Here is a 21071-nt window from a genome sequence, read left to right as displayed (position 1 = left end):
ATACAGTAGTAAAAATAAAGTCTATACTCCTTTGTAGCTTACATTCTAAAGGAGAAATAAAATATGTGGGGATAGCTAACTTTACGAAGGTTGGTCAAGAAAGTCCTTTCTGAGAAAGTGATGTTTGAGCCAAAATCTGAAGGCTGAGAAGGAACTGAAGAAATAGACTAATTGAGGCCAAACAGCAAAAATCGATGATGGATAATGAGAATGAACTCATGTTTGATGCTTATTGGTTTGTGGTTTTCAGTATGAGAAGTTTGTAGTTTTAAGGCGTTTACTGTTGCTTTTATCTTTTCAATTAATTATTAAGTAAGGGCATCAGTTGGGAAATGTTGTGGGCGGGGATAGATAGCAAAGAAGAACAACTGAGGACAGAAAAATGTGAGGAGAGGGATCACTGTGAAATAATGAGAAAGGAATAGACAAATCAGGGAAGCACAGTAGGAATTCTAGGCAGTGTCGAGGGTCTACTTGTAGGTTTGTTATTCTGAATTTGAAGTGAAACCAGTCAATATGGTTCTGTAATTATTCTCTAGCTACAGGCACAGGTGTGAAGACATGTAGGGTTTAACGGACTTGGTTTTTTTTATCCTGGGAGACTGATGGTGGAGAAAGAGGAAGAAGAGTATGTTGAGGGTGTTTGCAAGGAAGTCATAATAACTCAAGCTGTGGAATTTATGCTGAGGAAGAAGCAAATGGAGAAGGAGTGATGACTGAACATGGTTGATGGCTATAAAGAAAGTGAGGACTCAGTGGATCAGTAGTGTGGCTGAGATTGAAAATTGTGGTTAGACCAATGAATTTCATGGGCTGACATTATTGTAGTACTAATACCTATTTATTAATAGATGTGTTCTGCGTGTATGCATGTACAACTGCATGCAACTTTTTAACATTGAAGATTGTGAGGTTTTGCACAGATAATTGAGAAAAATGTAAGGGCCACCAGAAGTTCTGGGAGCTCTTTCTGTTACTTCTTTTGTGTGTGTGGTTTTTTTGTGGTTATATACAAATGGTTGAATGTAATAGAGGAAGACTATAGAAAGTTAAAAACACTACTGGGAAGTCAAGAGACCTGGGATCTTATTTCAGGTTACATATAACATCTCCTTTTAAAAGTCACGTGACCTCATTGGCTGTATTCTCTTAGTTATTTCAACACTGTGCCAGGTGTTGGGCATATCATAAGATCTGATAAACATGGGTAGAGTGCTATGCAAGTACAGGGGTGGGGCATGCAACCCAAGTGGGATGGAGAGTGGTCACATTCAGAGGAAATGACATCTAAGCCAAGATCTGAAAGATAAGAAGGTGTTGGAATTTAATAAAGAAACCACAGGCAGAAAATAGGAGGGATTCATGTCTCCTAAGATCCTTAAGCAAGAAATAAATGACTTTAAAGGATCCTGGTGACTGGTTTGTAGTGTCTGGGAGAAGAAGAGTTGAGACATGAGGCTAGGACATTAAGCAAGGGCCATACTTTAAAGGACCTGGTAGGTTGTGTTAAATTTCATCCTAAAAGCAATATGAGGGGACCCATTATTGGGTTTTACATAGAGGAGTGATATAAGACACAATCACCTCAAAGTGTGGGATTTGCCTTGACTACATTGAATTTTATCATCTTTAAGGTTAATTTTAAATTATTTGATTCATTGTATTAATATCTGAGTATAAAGCAGTATATCAAAGCGATTTAAATATGTGCCTCTTATTTTAATATGAAAAGAATGAAGAGCAATTAATATGGGACTATATTAAACATAGAAATAAAGTCCTATTTACAAAGTATTATTAAACTCATATTAATCTGTTTGCAAAAAGAATTGAAGTTAAAATTTTCTATAATTCTGAGTACATTTGGTTATTGCTGTATATTTTCCATCATATCAGTGAAATGTTAGGTAATTTCCCATGAGTTTATGTGTGCCATTTAATATCCCCAATCAAATGTAGCTGAAGCTGTGCTTTTTCTCTGCAGTGATTTAAACTTGTGAGATGCTTCCATTAACTGGAAAGACAATCATCTTTGATAACTTTCCTGATCCTTCTGATACATGGGAAATCACCGAAACGATTGGCAAAGGAACTTACGGGAAGGTTTTTAAAGTGTTGAATAAGAAAAATGGCCAAAAAGCAGCAGTGAAAATTCTAGACCCGATTCAGGTATGTCACGTTGTTTTTCCTTTTTTTTTTTTTCTGATTAACTTTGTTTTTATTTGTACTAAACAGTTAAAAAGTCTGTAGGTAACTTGATTTATTTGTCACAATGTCAACTACAGTTGAAAATGTAAAAAAAAAGAAGTCTATTTGTTAGGTTTTTCTTGTTATATACTTAATATATACAATAGGGACCAATAAATATTTAATAATTGAGCAAATATACAAGTAAGTAAATAAATAAGTGCAGCTCTCCATAGCTCAATGGTTGATTTAATGTTATTTTAGATTTCAAAAAAATTGTAAGAACACAGACTCAAGGGTCTAGAAGTAATTCTAAAATGTCATCTTGGCCAAATCTCTTTTTCCTCCTGCATTTATTTAGGCTTCAGGCAGAATGTCTCTTAAGCGAACCCAGAAATATTTTATTTTAGATGATATTTCTTTCGGAGATGGGAAATTAATTTTCAGGTTTGCTGAAATGTTTCCAAAGCAGAAATGGTATTCACTTATAATCAGGGTGAGTTTCCTTATTAAGAACGGAAATTGCATGTGCATATGGCCTCTTCAAATGATACCCCAGTCGGGATCCTCTTGCTTTTTTTTGGAATAGCACTTGTGTGATAAGGAACCTTCTAGGCCTTTTTTTTTTTTTTTTTTTTTGGCCATGAAGACCATAAAGAAGTTGATGAGGTCTCCCACCCTGTTTTGTTGTTGTTGTTGTTGTTGTTGTTGTTGTTTTTCTGGGAAGGATAACTGGCTGTTTTGGAACATTCTCATCTCCTGGGAAATATGTAGCTCTCCCACAGCATGTGGGTGAGCCAGATAATAGCCAAAGTTCTATCGAGAGCAGTTTCTCCAGTTACTTGACTCTTGCACACATGGTGGGGTGTGACATGACAGAGATGACGTGATGTGTTTTGGGAAGGACATGAGACTCCTGGTCGTTGTCACAGCTCTTACACTAACAAACTGTAGGACTCTGCAAAAAGTCTCCAGGTCTCTGTGCATCTTAGGGTTGTGCTTTCTTTTTTGATTGCTTATTTCTACCAAACCCATTATAACTACAGCGTTTCATATTATTTTGAACAGAGGAGAGCAATGAATTTTCAAGCAATAAATTAGATACACTGGAAGAAAAAAAAGAGAGAGACAACTATGTCCAGGCTTAACTGATGCTGAATGTTTTCATATTTCCCTATTGGAAAGTTCTTACCATTTTTTTAAAAGATTTTATTTGTTTATTTGAAAGAGAGAGAGAGCGTGAGTGGGGATTGGGGGTGGGGGAGGGGCTGAGGAAGAAGGAGACACCCCGCTGAGCAGGGAGCCTGACATAGGGCTCCATCCCAGGACCCTGAGATCATGACCTGAGCCAAAGGCAGATGCTTAACCAATTGAGCCACCCAGGTGCCCCAGTTCTTACTATTTAATCTGAAGGAAGAGAGACACAAATTAAGCCATACCACAGTGACTGTACCTCTCTCCTCTGCTCTTTGAAAGTATGGGTTAGTGTTCATGGTGGCAAGAGGAAGGGCTCCAGCTGGATCCCGTGTCTGGCCCCATAACCACTGTGTCTCTCCCATTCCTGTACTTCTTAATGCGGAAGGACAAATGGATTATGAGTACATATGGCCATTTTTCTTTTATAATTTACTCCTGTTTCATATCCTGTGAACCTTAAAAATCATGTTTTGTTCTATTGCTTTAATGAAATATATCGGTTTCATAACCATGGTATGAAATTGGTTCTTTTGCTGCCTTTATTCTTGTCATGGTACATATATGTTTTTCTCAGAATTATTGATTTCCTCTTCATTCATCATGTCACAAGCCAAATAAAAAAGATTTATAACCAAGAGATTATAATCTTAATAAAATAAATTTAAATGCATCCCAAGCATTTTACCAAGTGGCTTTTTTTAATTAAAAGAGCCTTACTGTTATGAATTTTGATATAGTACGTTTCTATCTGAGAAAGGGATAAAATGAATGGGATTAGAAGGGAGGAGGCAGTGGACTTGCCGGCCAGTCCTGCGTGTTACCCTAACCAGCTCTGTCACCAGCCTCTCTGAGCTTTAGCTTCTTTTTCTCAAATTGGAGCTCTGGTCTAAATCCGGCTCTGTGATTACATGATTTTGTTATAAAACAAAGTGGACACTAAATGTTACTGTTAGAACAGCATTCGAAGGTTTTCTCTTATTATTACTCTGAGTCGCTTCATGTATTGTGGTTTTCTAAAAACACGACTCAGTGGTTGTTGTCTTGCATTTTTGTTGGCAGGGTAGCAACCTGTTGTACTTCTGGCAAATGGGCTGTTCGCTAACTAAAGCCTGGATGCCATCTTAAGTCTAACTTGATTTTACTTTTTTGGAAAAGTAGGAATTTATTCCTTATATGACTAGTTTTTGAAGGCTTCTACATATCCTGTATTTCAAAGGAACAAAATGAACCAGCTAAAAGTTTTTATTTCAAGTCAATGGCTTTGCCACTGAAACAAAGTTAACACTACAAAGAAAGGAATATTCTCTGGAGTCCTTCTTCATGTATGTTTCTTTCTAATTGCATACAAAAATAGTCTTTCATTTGTCCCTTTTTAACTCAGTGAAATGAACATAATTAGAGATGTATTTGATTAGCGGGAAAATCACAATCTCTCCCCTTACATAATGGCATGAGAAATTTCAATACGTACAATTGAGCACAGTAAAAGCCATTATTATAACCTTGCTTTGACAAAATTAAATTCTCTACTTGGTGTGCTCTAATGTGTCTCTTTGACATAATTCATGTTTTTCTCATGGTTTTCTTCCTATGACTTTTCAAAACTAGGATATCGATGAAGAGATTGAAGCAGAGTATAACATCTGAAAGACGCTTTCCGACCACCCCAATGTGGTGAGGTTCTATGGCATGTACTTTAAGAAGGATAAAATAAATGGAGACAAGCTGTGGTTGGTTCTTGAGGTAAGTGATTCAACATTATTCTACGTGTGGAAATTCACAGTGTGGTCTCGGAATGACTGCATGTTTACGTATCATCGACACCAGGAAACCCTTCCTTTAGTATGTTCCTGACTGGTCACAGCCTCAGCAGAACATTGTGCTCCTTTCTGGCCTCATGCTTTTAAGACACATTAGGAAATTAAAGGAAAGCCACGAAGGCTATTAATGACTAAGAGGAAACATCTCCACAATAAAAGACAGGGATTCTTTGCCTTGCAGAAGAACAAGCATAAAAGAGATTTCATTATAAAATTGATTTATTCATCCGTATTTTGTTCAGCTAACATGTGACAGAGGCTCTGTGCCAGGTGCTAGGGTATGAAAGAAAATTAATGTAAGTGAGGCTTCATTAGACAAAAATGGTAAGCCGTGATTTTTTTTTCTGTCCTCATTGAATACTAATGTCATAAACCACAGAACCAGGTATTTACATTTATGAGGAAAAAACCATATCAGAAATGGTGTTGAATACCAAGCAAGTCACCAAAGGGAAACTGTAGAGTCTCCTGAGAGTAGGTTTGGACAGTTCTTTCCGATGCAGGCATACATCTGGGAAGGTGCCCTGTTAAGGTAACTGCCAGTCCTAGAAGAAGGTAGTTTTTCTAATTTTCATTGAATATTATTAAAGTGAGGTAATCATGAATTCTGATGAAATTCACAAGTGTTTTTAATAGTTGCTTTTATTAAACTCAGGACTAGTAAAACCTTCATTGGTTCACTGTAATAACATTTACTGTGTTCATTATGATTTTATTAGCATTTGATTATTGTATTTCTTTCAGAATGTTCTGCTGGTTTTTCTGCAGTGACACACATATAAATTGTATTGTTTAAGTACTTTATATTTTTTCTATCATGGTTTTTATAGAAGTTTAAAAGTTTTTTTAAATAACCAGTTGTGTTCTTTAAAAATAGGCAGCATATTATGATTTGAGAATTACTTTGTTTTTCTCTGTTAAGATTGCTTTATAGTTTAGTTAAATCACATATTAAAGCAAAGCAAAACTTTTAGTCATCTAAACTTCACCTAAGTAACAGAATATACATTATGAACTTAAAACATTTTGCCTTAAATAAATGGAGAATTTTCAAGGTTTACTTCATGCTTATGTTTGTATATTTGAGATCTAATGCTGTGCTGATCCTTAATGTAGTCTTGAACAAAATTCTGTATCTTTATATCCTTTGAAACATTTTCAATAATGCATCTTTAATTTTTTTCCCATCTGGAATTATTGGTAGATTAGCATTTGAGTGGAGATTCAGGTAGACCTAAATGGGCAAGGTTAGAAGGTATAGATCTTTGCCCAGAGTTTAAAAAAATTGAATGAGATCAGTCATTGTGTTTTATGCCTATCAAATCTGTAATCTAATTATATTGTCATTTCTCAGTATTGTCACTTGGAATTATGTGACAGTTGGAGACACCTGAGCATAGTGAAATGTTCTTTTGTGAGAGCAGAAAAGATTGAATAAAAGCATTGGGAACATCCAGTACAAGTAAAGCAGCTTCCTGATATAATGAATCAGTAGGGACTTAACAGCTTCTTTGAACTTTGTCCTTGTGTTTTATTATCAGATGGAGGAATTGGAAATATCCCTAAATGGCTTGAGAAAAAACAAAAAACAAAAAACTGGTAGTTTATTAAAATGGTATTTCGGGAATCTGATCTATCTGAACTTACAACGTGGGGGAAAAATAAAGGAAAGCAAGAAGTTGGCAAACTGTATATAAGATAATTGATTTACATATGTAAAGTAGACTAATTACGTACACAGTGAAGTGGCTCGATGTACAATTACCTGATTTATACATATGAATGGTACAGGTGCTGCTGTAGAAGCACTTTCAGAAAATTGGCTCAATCAATGTGATACACTACATTAATAAAAGAAAGGACAAGAACTATATGATCCTCTCAATAGGTGTAGAAAAAGCCTTTAACAAAATACAGCATCCTTTGTTGATTAAAACTCTTCACAGTGTAGGGATAGAGGGAACATACCTCAATATCATAAAAGACATCTACGAAAAGCCCACAGCAAATATTATCCTCAGTGGGGAAAATCTGAGAGCTTTTCCCCTAAGGTCAGAACAGAGCAGGGATGTCCACTATCACCACTGTTGTTCAACATAGTACTGGAAGTCCTAGCCTCAGCAATCAGACAACAAAAAGAAATAAAAGGCATCCAAACTGGCGGAGAAGAAGTCAGACTCTCACTCTTCGAAGGTGGCATGATACTTTGTGTGGAAAACCCAAAAGACTCCACCCCAAAATTGCTAGAACTCATACAGGAATTCAGCAAAGTGGCAGGATATAAAATTAATGCACAGAAATGGGTTGCATTTCCATACACAATGAGACAGAAGAAAGAGAAATTAAGGAGTCAATCCCATTTATAATTGCACCAAAAATCGTAAGATACCTAGATATAAACCTAACAAAAGAGGCAAAGGATCTGTACTCAGAAAACTATAGAATACTCTTGAAAGAAATTGAGGAAGACACAAAGAAATTTAAAAACGTTCCATGCTCATGGATTGGAAAAACAAATACTGTAAAATGTCTATACTACCTAGAGCAATCTCTGCATTCAGTGCAATCCCTATCAAAATACCATCAACTTTTTTCACAGAGCTGGAACAAATAATCCTAAAATTTGTATGGAACCAGAAGAGACCCTGAATAACTGAAGGAATTTTGAAAAAGAAAACCAAAGCTGGTGGCATCACAATCCTGGACCTCAAGTTCTATTACAAAGCTGTAATCATCAAGATGGTATGGTACTGGCACAAAAACAGACACATAGATCAGTGGAACAGAATAGAGAACCCAGAAATGGACCCTCAACTCTATGGTCAGCTAATCTTCAACAAAGCAGGAAAGAATATCCAATAGAGAGAAGACAGTCTTGTCAACAAATGGTGTGGGAAAATTGGACAGCCACATGCAGAAGAATGAAACTGGACCATTTACTTATACCATACACAAAAGTAGACTCAAATGGATGAAGGACCCAAATGTGAGACAGGAATCCATCAAAATCCTAGAGGAGAACACAGGCAGTAACCTCTGTGACCTTGGTTGCAACAACTTCTTGCTAGACATGTCTCAAAGGCAAGGGAAATGAAGGCAAAAATGACCTATTGGGATTTGATGAAGATAAAAAGCTTTTGCACAGCAAAGGAAGCAGTGGATAAAACCAAAAGACAACTGACAGAATGGGAGAAGATATTTGCAAATGTCTTATCAGATAAAGGACTGGTATCCAAGATCTATAAAGAACTTATCAAACTCAACACCCAAGGAACAAAAAATCCAATCAAAAATAGGCAGAAGACATAAACAGACATTTCTCTAAAGAAGACATACAAATGGCCAACAGACACATGAAAAAGTGCTCCACATCACTTTACACCAGGGAAATACAAATCAAAACCACAATGAGATACCACCTCACACAGTCAGAACGGCTAAAATTAACAAGTCAGTAAACGACAGATGTTGGAGACAATGGGGAGAAAAGGGAACTCTCTTACATTGTTGATGGGAATGCAAGCTGGTGTAGCCATTCTGGAAAACAGTATGGAGGTTCCTCAAAAAAGTTGAAAATAGAGCTGCCCTACAACACGGCAATTGCACTACTAGGTTTATACCGCAAAGTTACAAATGTAGTGATCCAAGGGGCACCTCCACCCCAGTGTTTATAACAGCAATGTCCACAATAGCCAAACTATTGAAAGAGCCCAGATGGCCATTGACAAATGAATGGGCAAAGAAGATGTGGTATATATATATACATACACACACACACACACACACACACACACACACACACTGGAATACTACTCAGCCATCAAAAATGAAATCTTGCCAATTATAAGGACACAGACAGAACTAGAGTGTATTATGCTAAGTGAAATAAGTCAGTTGGAGAAAGAATTATCATATGATCTCACTCATATGTGGAATTTAAGAAACAAAACAGGATCATAGGGAACAAGTGGGAAAAATAAAGCAAGGCAAAAATCAGAGAAGGAGACAAACTATAGAGACTCTTACTCATAGGAAACAAACTGAGGGTTGCTGGAAGGGAAGGATGGGGTAACTGGGTTATGGACATTAAGGAGGGCACATGATGTAATGAGCACTGGGTATTATATAAGACTGATGAATCAGTGAACTCTACCTCTGAAACTAGTAATATGTTATATGTTAATTGAATTTTAATTTAAAAATGTATAAATAAACCAAAAAAAACAAAAGTTGTTAGCTGGCAGCAGAGCAATGGCTAATTAATCCTCACTATTGAGGCAAGACTCTTCTGAGCACTCTACCCAATGGCCCATGAATTGTGAGGTTTTTAGTCTGGCTGATGGGAACATGCACTCACGTACTTTTCCTGATCCTGGGAGCGTTCTGAGTGCTGGTGTCCCTAATCCTTTCAGGTGCTCTTGTTATCCTGTCTTAGAGAGTTTACTCAAAGGCATGTGCTAATCAGTCCTCTGCTGAATACTTAATGGGAATCTTCTGAAAATCTCCAGAACTTTCTCTTTAGCAGCAATCTCCTCTCTGGTAACTCTGCCTATGACCTCTTGCCACCTTGGTCTCTCCAGGCTCTCAGCTCCATCTCCTCAAGTGAAAAGATCCATCAGGCTTTACCTGGCTCCACTTTTCTGTGACACAGCCTGGAAACTCTCTCAAGGCAATAATGTGGGAAAATTTTAAGGCTCACCTCATTTATTTCCTATCTTTCAGAGATCACTATTCTTCAGTGGCCAGTGTCCAATATCTTGAAAAATATTGGTTCATATAATTTTTTCCAGATTTTTAGTTTTTCAGGTGAGTGGCCAAATATAGTTTCTGTTATTCTATCTTGGTTAGAAACAGAAGCCAATTCTCAATTTGGTTGTTTTCAATAAAATATGTTGTTTCTTTCCTACTATCATTCATCATCTCTAAGAATATTTAGTATCTTCCTCCAGGAGGGGAAAAAGTTAGTAGGCAAACAAGAAGCAAGATGGAGACATCATTAGAATTTTCACTGGCTACACATGATCCTTTCCTCTATATCTAAGACCATGTATTAGCTTCCAGGTCAGTTCTGGATGATTCAGGAGTAACCAAACTACATTAAGGCTACCTTCCCACCCGTTCACCTTCTCTACCCCCCAGGCAATTCTCCATTCTATAAATCTAGAATCAGGATGGTAGTAAGGTGTAAACTGAGATGGGCCTCACCAAAATAATGACAGCTACATGCATAGTTTTGGTCCAAAATAGCTTATGATATTACAAATCTATTCATATTCCCCAAGGACTCTAATTCAAACTAAGTCCTAGTTATTATTCCCTCAGATGTTTTAAAACCTGAGGATAATGATGTACTAACTTACCTCTTCGTTACATTAAGGATCTATTACCAGAACTTTCAGTCTGAGGGCTTTTCTCTTATAATACCAATGAACTGAATCAAGTTCCCTGAGTCTCCCTGTTTGTCTCTTAAAAATTTAGGAGGTCCTAAATGCCAACCCCTTTGTTAGACCCCCCACAACTATGAACACAGATGCCCATCTGTATGAAGAATGTTAGGTAGGTGTATATTGGAAGAACTGAAACTCTAAAGGTAATTTTAGCAAACTTTAAAGATGTAGAAACCTAAAGGCAGATAAGTAGCATGAAGCTATCAAGAAAAACCCAAGAACTAGATAAATCAGGACTTAAATGATAGCAAGTCATTGTTTTTTAAAAAGTTACATAGCCATATGTCTCTTCAATCTCTTTACAAATCAGTCCCATGCAAAGATTCCTGACAGAATGATTGGTACATCATTGTACACTCTCATCAAATAATGACTAATAAGCAGAGGTCTCAAGTCCCTTTCCTACTAAAGAAAAATGGAAAGACTTATTGGAAAGAGAAAAAGATAACTACTAAAGACTGTGGGATAGCAGTTTAACAACCCTACCTTGGTGAATTTCTATGTACTGTGTGAAGTATTTTCTTATAGCTTTTGGACTTACCTCAAAAGGAAGGCAGATGAAATGACTAGCTCTGATATGGGTGATGTAATATTTTCTTTCATATGAGCCAATTTATTCTTATGTACATAAAATAAAAATTTAAGATCAATAAATAAATAGTTCACTTAAATAATGAAAGATTTTTGAAAAGCAACTATACATATTCCATTACATGTATGATAACAAAGGGATAACTGAACTATTCTAGTGTCTTATCCTTTTAAAAGCAAAATTCAAACTAGTGCTCATCTCCCATGCAAAAAAAGCGAGTCTTAAAAACAAAAAGACATCTTGTTAAGAAATTAAAACATACCACAGAGAATTCAATAACAGTAGGATAAGGATGACATGGAGGAATTCTAGGGACTTCAAAGAAGAATAAAATGTTATATCCACAATTTAGTAAGAACCATAAATGGTAATGCAAAAGAAAAGACTACACATGTAAATTACTCAAAAGTGAACCTCTGCAAAACAGGCATTCTCATACAAAGCAATGAGAGTATGAAGTGAGACCACTATTTTGAAAGCAGTTTAGTCGTGTATATTGAGATTTCATGGATGTTTACATCCTCTATTCTCGCAATTCCTCTTCTCGAAGAGGAAACTCAGAGTGATGGCAGACATTTGGAGCCACTTTTCTCCTCAAAACAGTTGTTAATTTGAAAGCAGCCGCTAAGAAGCTGAGAAGTTAATAATATATTGGCAGTTTCATAAACCCCAGCGAATAAAAATTGGGATTCAGAGCCTATCCAGAAAGAGGGTCCCTGATAAACAACCCAGGTTTTCAGTTGAAACTTCAAAGGGTCACCCAATAATAAGGCTGTATTCAAAATAGACCAGCCTAATTGGAGCTTAAGCATAGTGTCAAATCATTTCACACCCTGGTTTGATTAAAGTGATTTACCCCCAACTTAGATGGCTGCGAGAAGCTGAAGAAAATCCTCTATGGGTTGAGAAAATGTTATGCAGAGCCTTAAATTATCTCTGCAGTTTTTTACTCTTTAATACTAGGCACTAAGTAAAAAATAATACGGCATACAACTGATAAAAGCTAACCAAAACCTAAGGTTAAAATGGACATAAAAACAGGCCTTGGTGTTGCAGATATTACGGTTATCTAACAGGGATTTTAAAATAACAATGACTAAATGTTCAAAGAATTAAATGACAAGATAGAACTGGAAACTAAATATTTTATTGGTTTATTCTTATTAAATTATCAAAAGGAAATTCTAGAACTAAAAAATCCAGTAAGAGAAATTACTATTTCAGAAGTAGGTGGGTTTAATAATATATTTGATACAACAGAAGAGAGAATTATTGCACTAAAACATTCTTAGAAGAAAATACCCAGTCTGAATTGCAAAGATATTAGATGAACAGAAACAGGCATTAAGACAAATAGAGAAAGATTAAAAAAAAAATTGTACCTACTTGTAATTGAAGTTAAGGAGAGGAGACACAGATGAAGGTAGAACAGTACTGGTGGAAATATAGCAGAGAAGTTTCCCAAACTAATGAAAGACATCAAGCCACAGATGCAAGAAGCACTACCAACCCCAGAAAGATAAAAGACAGAAAAATAAAAACCCAAACTTCTGGGTACATATTGGAAAAACTTCTATAACAGAAGACATAAGAGGAGTGTCTGGGTGGCTTCAGTCAGTTAAGCCTCAGTCGGTTAAGACTCTTGATTTTGACTCCATGCTGGGCGTGGGGCCTGGTTAAGATCCTCTCTCACCCTCTCCCTCTGTCCCTCCTCTCCAACCCCCCTTTAAACAAACAAACAAGCAAACAAATGAAAAACTGAAGACATACGGAAAATCTTAGCCAGAGAAAAAGGAAACTTACATTCAAAGGAACAATAGAACATTGGGAGTGGTTTATCATCAGAAAAATAGAAGACAGAAGACTCTGACAACATTTTTGGCACACGATTTAAAAATTTACAAGAAGTGGATATTAGTTTTCTGTTGCTTGTCATAACGAATTATTACCATTATGGCAACTTAAAATAACATGAATAATACTTTTATTACTGCACAGTTCTTCTTCTAAAAATGTGCGTATATATTTAAGTGCTATTTTATTTAAAAACTATGAACTCAATCATAGTATAAAAACATCCCCTTTTTTCCATCCGTATTGCTGTGGTCTTCATTAGGTCCTCCTCACCTCTGTGTGATGTTTTAACAGTGTCCTAACTAGTTTCTCCAGTTCTGTACCCTCCTAAGTATTCTCCATTTTGTTTTCAGAACAATTTTTGTTTGCTATCCAGAACAAGGATAAATATTGCAATAACTGACCATTTCCTTCCAGAGAAAACACCAACTTCGTAGCATGGATGTTTATAGAAGATATAGTGATAGAATCCATAGTATTTGTCATAGATAACACCAGAAGGTTAAGAGAGTGAGAAAGTAATGGAAATTTCAGACATGGCCAACAGGATAAATGATGATGCAATTCACTGGAATAGGTTTCCCACCCTTCCAAAATGACGAATTCAATTTGACGCATGTTGATTCAGAGACATCTTTGGGGTCTGTGGTGGTCAATCATTTCTATGGGTCCAAAGCTCAGCAGCTAAATCTAAGCAAGAGATTTAGATTTAGCAGTCATCAATGTATTAAAGATTACTGATGCCCTGTTCATAGGTGATATCACTTATATGGAATGTGATGAAAATAAAAGATGGTTAAGGACAGAATCCCAGGGATCAGTATCTAAGAGACAGATGAAGAAGAAAACTCTGAAAAAGAGACTAAAAAGAAAAAAAAGAGAGAGAGAGACTGAAAAGGAGCAACCAGACTGATAGAAGGAAAACAGTGGACTTTGGTAAACAAGGAGAGGAGTTCCAAAAAAGAAAGCATATCTGGTAAAAGCAAATACCACAGAGACATTAAGACAAAGACTAAGTTAGTGGGAATGTAAGTTGGTGTGGCCACTATGGAAAGGAATGTGGAAGTTCCTCAACAAACTAATAATATATGAGCCAGCAATTCTACATCTGAGTATTTACTGAAAAATGAAAACAATCTCAAGAGATAGATATATGCCCACCTCTATCTTCATGACAGCGTTATTTACAATAGCCAAGATAATGGAAGTAACCTAAGTGCCCATCAATAAATGAATGGATAAAGAAGATGTTTGTGCTAACATTTATTGAGTGATCTCGAACATGGCAATCTCTCTAAACCTCAGTTTCCTTATCTATAAAATGGGACTAAAAATAGAACCTGTCTCAAGGGGTTGTTGTGAGAATTAAATGAAATATTAGTGTCCCTCAATTTTTTTTTTCCGTGACTTTCAGTAAGAAATATGTAGCCTTATCATGAGAATTAAATGAATATCTACAAGTTCACAGTGTCTTTACCAAAATATTGGGGGACTTGATGTGTTTCAAAATTCAGAACTTGGGGGATTTCAGGAAAGTGGTATGATGACTAGAACACATATTACATAACACCCCATCAGGGCTTAGAAAAGTATCCAAAATCAAACATTAATTTGTCCACAGCCAAACATATGAATAATTCACACAAATCACAAATAAAGGCTATAACTAGACTCCCCTCAGTTTCAGGTCAGATTTTGCCACCAAAGGAATTAAGGTCAGATTTTGTCTCAAATATATTTTTTTCCAAGTTTCTATTTAAATTCCAGCTAATTAACATACAGTATAATATTAGTTTTAGCTGTAAAATTTAGTGATTCATCTCTTATATACCACACCCAGTACTCATCAAACATGAAATGCATTTTTTTAAGTTTTGGGGTTTTTCAGAACTTTATGGATTTTGAAATTGTGGATATGAATTTGTAGATATAATCATTAAAAAATATCCAGCACATAATAAGTATTGGTTATTATTATTGGCATTTCATTTTTAAAATGACAGCTATAACCCACTGAAGGGATTTCATGATGTACTATTAGGTTGTGACCCACACTTTGAGAAAAGCTAACATAAAAATGTTTATTAGCCTAGTCCCTGGTACATACTAGGCTCTCAACACATGTTAGAGGGGAAAATTACCATCTTATATTTGCATAATATTTTGTTTGCAAAATTCTTTTAAGCACATAGTTGCTTTTCATCTTCACAGTAACTTTGTCAGAAATAATCTAAATGATTTATCTTTCCTCTTTATTTACTTGATTGTTTCATGTCTCATGCTTTTATGGTGAATAGAAGGAAATTTAAATAATGACAATCACCTCTTCCTATGGCATTTATACCTTGACACCTAAAGCACTTTTTCACTTTTCTTTAATTATTTTATGTGAAAGAGATAATTTCGTTGCACAGATAAACAGAACTAAGAGATCAAACCATATGTTTTAGGTTATAAAATAACCATTTCTACATAGAATGTGTCCAATAGAATATACAGCAATTTAAAAGTTATACTTTTAAAGCATATTTTTCAGTTCTTAAAATGAGCTAAAGACACATTTCTCTAAAGTCACTCTATAATCTTTGTGCTTTCTCTTTTAGTGCTCTTGGAGACATTAAAATAGCTGAAGTAAATGTCAAGGGTTTATTTGTGAGACTCATTAACTCTTCCCTTGACAAAGAACTGGAGATTGGAGGTCATATTCTCCAGCAAAATGTGAATGGACAAACAGTCTCTTTGTACTGCTTCCTTCCGAATATCATAATGCAGGCCAACTGCACAGTAACAGTGAGTAAAAGGTATAAATGCTATGAACTAGAATGTTATAGGAGAAACTCCTTCACCCAGCCAGACTGGCTTAGCACCAGTTTCTTCATCACTCAATCTCTAGATAAAATGTGATTTCTTGTTGTTACTAGTTACTTGTCCCACTTTGTCCATCCCTGAATGTAAATTAATACCCATAATTAAATTTCCGTGGCTTTCCTCAATTTAGTGTACAATACCTTTGGGGATTTTTAAAGATTTACTTATCTATTTGGGGGGGGGGGGAGAGGCAGAGGGAGAGAGAGAGAGAGAGGCTTAAGCAGACTCCACGCTAAGTGCAGGGCTTGCTCTCATAACCCTGAGATCAGGACCTGAGCAAAACCAAGAGTCGGCGAGGTAACCGAGGTAACCAACCACACCACCCAGGCGCCCTGAATACCTTTTGTTGTTATGATTCAACTATTAAAACAAAATACCTAGGTTCCTAAAACTAAGCAAACATAAGCCTTAAAAGAAAAGCAAAGAGATTGTTTGGTTAGAGAGCAGGTGATTAGCTGATGCTGGAAGGTTTCCTCTCTTTCTTGTGCTTTCCTTTAAACCATGTGTAGTGGCTGCTTGGTGTAGACAGCTTGACGTGATGTATTGTACAGGCATATTTTAGAACCTCATCTGTTCAGAATGATACATTGCAGTGACCCTCTGACATACGCAGAACTACATGGAGCTCAAATGGCATTTGTCATTAACACACCATTTTCCTACAGGTGTGGACAGCTGCCTCTGAAGCAAGCATCAGCCACCATCAGATTTTCTTTGGAGAGAACAAAGCAAGTTTGGAACAAGCCCAAACTGTACAATTCTGTGCAAACCGAATGGTGAAGTCAGTGTCCTATTCTTAACAATAGGTTTTAGAAGAAGAATGGATAGCTGTCCTTAGGTTCCCCTTCTCCTCTTAACTGACTCAAGTATTTTCCATCCTTAATAGCTTAGATAAAACCATCACTAACTGCAACAACATGTCGGGCAAATCAACAGCACCCCGTTCCCAGGGCCAAAGTGCTGGAGAGCTACTTATAATTTGGCAAAAATAATTTTCATAGCCCATATTTCTAAGAAGTACTTCAAATTTCAGAGTCAAGGATGGATTTTATTTATGATATTTAGGTTGAAGAGAAAGAAAGGAAGGTACTACATAGAGATCTTTTCTATTCACTTATTCATTTCTCAAATATTTGTTGAGATTATTCTGTATTCCAATGGCTATAGTAAGTGCTGAGAATACAATGTAGAATAAGACACAATATCTGCCCTTAAGAGACTAATATTCTAATGTAAGGATCTGTAGTCTAATTTGTTAACAACTATACATTATTCACTACAAAATTAGGTGTATTAGTAATAATCTTGGCTAACTCTTTCCCAGTATTTGACAATTTTATATTTTCATTCTACCTTTTCCTGAGCATAATATTAGCATAAACATATGCCCAAAGACACACTAATAAAATTGAAAGATATCTTTGTTTACAACAAAAAAGTTATTCCTCTTGCAAAACCATTCTTTTGATTTTTCTAAAATACCTGCCTTTTTATTTTCTTACCTCCAGTCTTACTATGTCATATAACTACTAATCCAGATAACATGTTGATTGGAATCTTTCTGCTTGTCTTGCTTACTACGTTATACCTCATGCTTGTTTAACTCTTCCTTTAGAGTAGACTTGCTAATTTACTAAGAGCCACTTAATGTCTTTCTGTAAGAACAGCAGTTGTCATTAGATAGAACACTCATTAGATGTAATTTTGAAGCCTTTACTCACCTTTAGATCTTTTAGTGGGCTTAAAATGAATTTTGTAATACTTCTCTAATGATTTTCACTGTTGGGAAAAATAAGGTGATGTAATCTAAATTATTTACTCAGGCTCATAAAAAATCATTGGCAAAACTCTAAGATTAAGGCATTCTTATTTCAGACTTTTCATCACATTTATCCACCCATTTATTCACTCTGCACATTTTGGGGGTTTCTACTTAGTATGCAGACTGTTGCCAGGCACTAAGTATTGAACCAGACAGAACAGGTCCCTAAGCTCCTGGAATGCCCATTTGAGTAAGCTGTCATTCCCTGCAATGGGATTAGTCTTCACACTACTCTTTTTACTCTGGTTTGAACTACTTTGCACATATAGGATCGGATTATTTCTGCAGGGTGACGTAAACACAAATAATTTGATTTGCTAGTCAAAGAGTGAAACTGACCAGTTCATTCACATGGGAAACATTTATATATGTTTAGTGTCTGCCAAGCATTATGCTAGGTGCTGGGAAAAAAAGAGCATAACTATTGCATAGTTTCTATCCTCAGGAAATTCCGAGTCTAGCTGATCTCCTTAATAGTTCCACGCAGGATTCTAGCTCAAAAAATGTGGTTTCCTCTCCATGTCTCTAGTTCTACTGCCCACTTCCTCATTTCAAATAAGACCTATATATACACATATACATATATATAATATCTTAAATATTTAAATTTTAATGATAACATTACAACTACTTTTTGCATAGTTCTTTATAGTTATGAAATTTAGTAGTTTAGCTGAATCACACAACACCTTCATATAGCAATTCCCTACTATCGCCCCCACCATTTCATATATGACGACACAGCCCAAGGCAGTAAGTGACTAATCTGCCTGAGGTCATGCCCCTTATAATTTTCAGAATTAGAAACTAAGGCCAGGATGTCTTATTACATCCTCATGGTGTTCCACTAATTCACGCACAGTAGGTAAGTGACATTAAACTGTTGGACTTTGAAATGTTATTGCAATAAGCCTACGGCATTTAAAAAATCTATCTAACTGCATTGGTATTTGATATTAATGAGTCATTTTTGTTAGGCTGTTGCCTGGTACACTCCTATTCAGTGGAAGCAAGCGTGGGAGAAATTAGAGACTGACATTGAACTGACAGATGCTCAGTAGTAAGTTCAGCGTCTCGAAGACGCATGTTTAATTGGCCAGCAACTAACTACAACTAAAGAAAAACAAGATAAATGTAATAAAGATATCTCAAAATATCAGATGGAACAGTCAGAGGTTTTCTTAAAAGGTAAAAGTTGCTTGGCTTTTTTTTTTTAATCGAGTCCTTCCCACAATTAGTAACTGAGCAAGTAGGAATGACTGGGTGACAGATACATGATGAATAGGTAAATCAAATTTTAAAAAATCCTATTTCAGATAGGACCATAAAAACCATAATACTTCTTGTGTTTTATGAAAAACACAGAGCAAGCAGGGTTATAGTCATGGGACAGCAAAGGCTGGTGACTTCCATTAGGCAATAACAAGACCCCTCTGGCCATTTCACTTCTCAGTGGCCCTGCTGCTAGAGGCAAGGCTGTGGAGAGGGGAAGAGATGAAGTTATCAGCATGTCTTTAGCAGTGCTTAGGTGGGGGAAGAGGTGCAGCACCTAGAAATTTACTCTGGGATCAAGAGCTGGCTTGTGGCTTAAAGTACAGAATTTATGTCACACATATCTAGGCAAATGCTTCTGATGCTGATAAAAGTCTGCCCAAAGGTCTAGAAAAGCCATATTCTCTGTTCGTAAAACATTCTTTCACTTTAATTGAGCCTTCATTGCTAATTCCACTATATAAGATACCTTTTGGATTCACTTTGGCTTAATTTTTTTTTTTATATAGAGAAAAAGAAAACCCACCAAACCCTTTTCCCAATAGCAGCCCTTGGTGCTACAGTCCCAGTGTCCCCGCACATCCCTACAGTCCTCTGATTGAAACTTGCGCTACGTGCATGGCTAGAAGCAGTTTAAATAGACAGCCAAGGCCTCACTCATCCAGGCCTGATCCAGCCCAGGTAAGTCAAAGGGATACTTACTCCAGTGGAGAGTTAAGGGACGTGTGGGTGTGGGGAGGGAGGGCAAGAGAGTAGGAGGGAGGGAGGGAGACCTGGTGAAAAGGGTTAAGTGGTAAAATTCACTAAGGACTAAAAAGTCTTCATATCCTCCGGTATAGATGGCTTCTGAAGCAAATATCTGAACTCATTCACCTCCATTTGCTTTAGCAGTGTCTTCTACCGTTCTTGATAAATATCTGTTGAATGAATCAGTGAATCAAAACAATAGTGTGGCCAGCAAGAGTAATAGGATCTTTGAAGTCTGGTCAAAAGTACATTTGTTTTTCATTAGGCAGGAAAAACTGGCCCTACAGAGTTATGCTGTGCTTAGAGATAAATCCATCTCTTCCAAACACATTCTAATTTAATCCCAAATTCTTATTATTTTTCAACAAGAAGTTTCTTATTTAAGTCATCTAAGTTTTCAGAGTTGTGTTATTAACCCAGGATCTTTGGATAGATTTCAGGAAGTCCCTGAACTGCTGTATTTGGTACACAAATGTGTGTCCATATGCTGTTTCCTGGGAAAAGAGTTCATGAGGTTCATCAGGTGATGTTTACAAGAAACTAATTATAACACAATGCCAGATCCTAAGCTAATTATAACGCAATGCCAGATCCTAAGCTGTGGAGAAAGTCTGTTTCATACAGGTGCTATATCTTGTTCAAACTATAATGATTTGCAAACATTTATTTAGTAGAGGGGTGCTTTTTTAAATGAAATCTTGGGCAGACCCAGTATATAAAATGGGTAAAAGCAAGCCTGTCCAAGTTGAAGAAAAGATAGCAATTCCCACTGCCCACTACACCCTTTTCCCATCTCATCTTTCCTTGCTTTTTCCCTCTTCCCTGTGATCTTTGAGGCACCTCCCTGGAATCATAGAATTCTATACCACAGTATGAAAACCACTGTTAGTAGACCAACATATAATTGGATGTAGCACCCCCCAAATAGTAAATTTTGAAAGTGAAATGATGAAGATTATGTAAAGTCCTGAATATATTCCATTTCATAAAATTAAATACCCTATATCTTTGTACTTGAGTTTCTTCATCTGTCAAGTAAGAGATTTGGTCTGAAATTTAAAGAGTTCTTTTAGCAATAATATATTATATTATATTATATTATATTACATTATATTTTATATATTATATTATATTATATTATATTATATTTTATATATTATATTATATTACATTACATTACATTACATTATATTATATTATATTATATTATATTATATTATATTATATGGGTGAAATAGGTGAAGGAGATTAAGACTACATTGATC

At 36.0% G+C, this 21071-nt stretch overlaps 1 protein-coding gene across 9 annotated transcripts in view; it reads left to right on the top strand.

The window, feature by feature from the left end:
- LMNTD1 (lamin tail domain containing 1) overlaps positions 1-21071 on the top strand; it is a 475396-nt gene that overhangs the window by 425379 nt on the left and 28946 nt on the right. For 4 of the 9 annotated variants that reach the window (XM_087855705.1, XM_087855703.1, XM_087855702.1 and 1 more), the window contains exons 2-6: positions 1985-2169; positions 4993-5127; positions 15701-15887; positions 16631-16746; positions 19569-19740. In XM_087855705.1, coding sequence (XP_087711831.1) covers positions 5099-5127; positions 15701-15887; positions 16631-16746; positions 19569-19740 — 504 coding nt within the window. In that variant the 5' untranslated portion in view covers positions 1985-2169; positions 4993-5098. Of the gene's footprint in view, positions 1-1984; positions 2170-4992; positions 5128-15700; positions 15888-16630; positions 16747-19568; positions 20899-21071 lie in introns of those variants that run through there. The other 5 variants (XM_087855709.1, XM_087855706.1, XM_087855707.1 and 2 more) reach the window with 2 other exon arrangements.

This window comes from Ursus americanus, chromosome 25 (genome assembly GCF_024610735.1).
Source record: "Ursus americanus isolate L20-20 chromosome 25, mUrsAme1.1.p, whole genome shotgun sequence".
Taxonomy (NCBI): Eukaryota; Metazoa; Chordata; class Mammalia; order Carnivora; family Ursidae; genus Ursus; species Ursus americanus.
The sequence above is the reverse complement of the archived record's forward strand: the minus strand, read 5'-3'. Positions and strand labels throughout refer to the sequence as shown.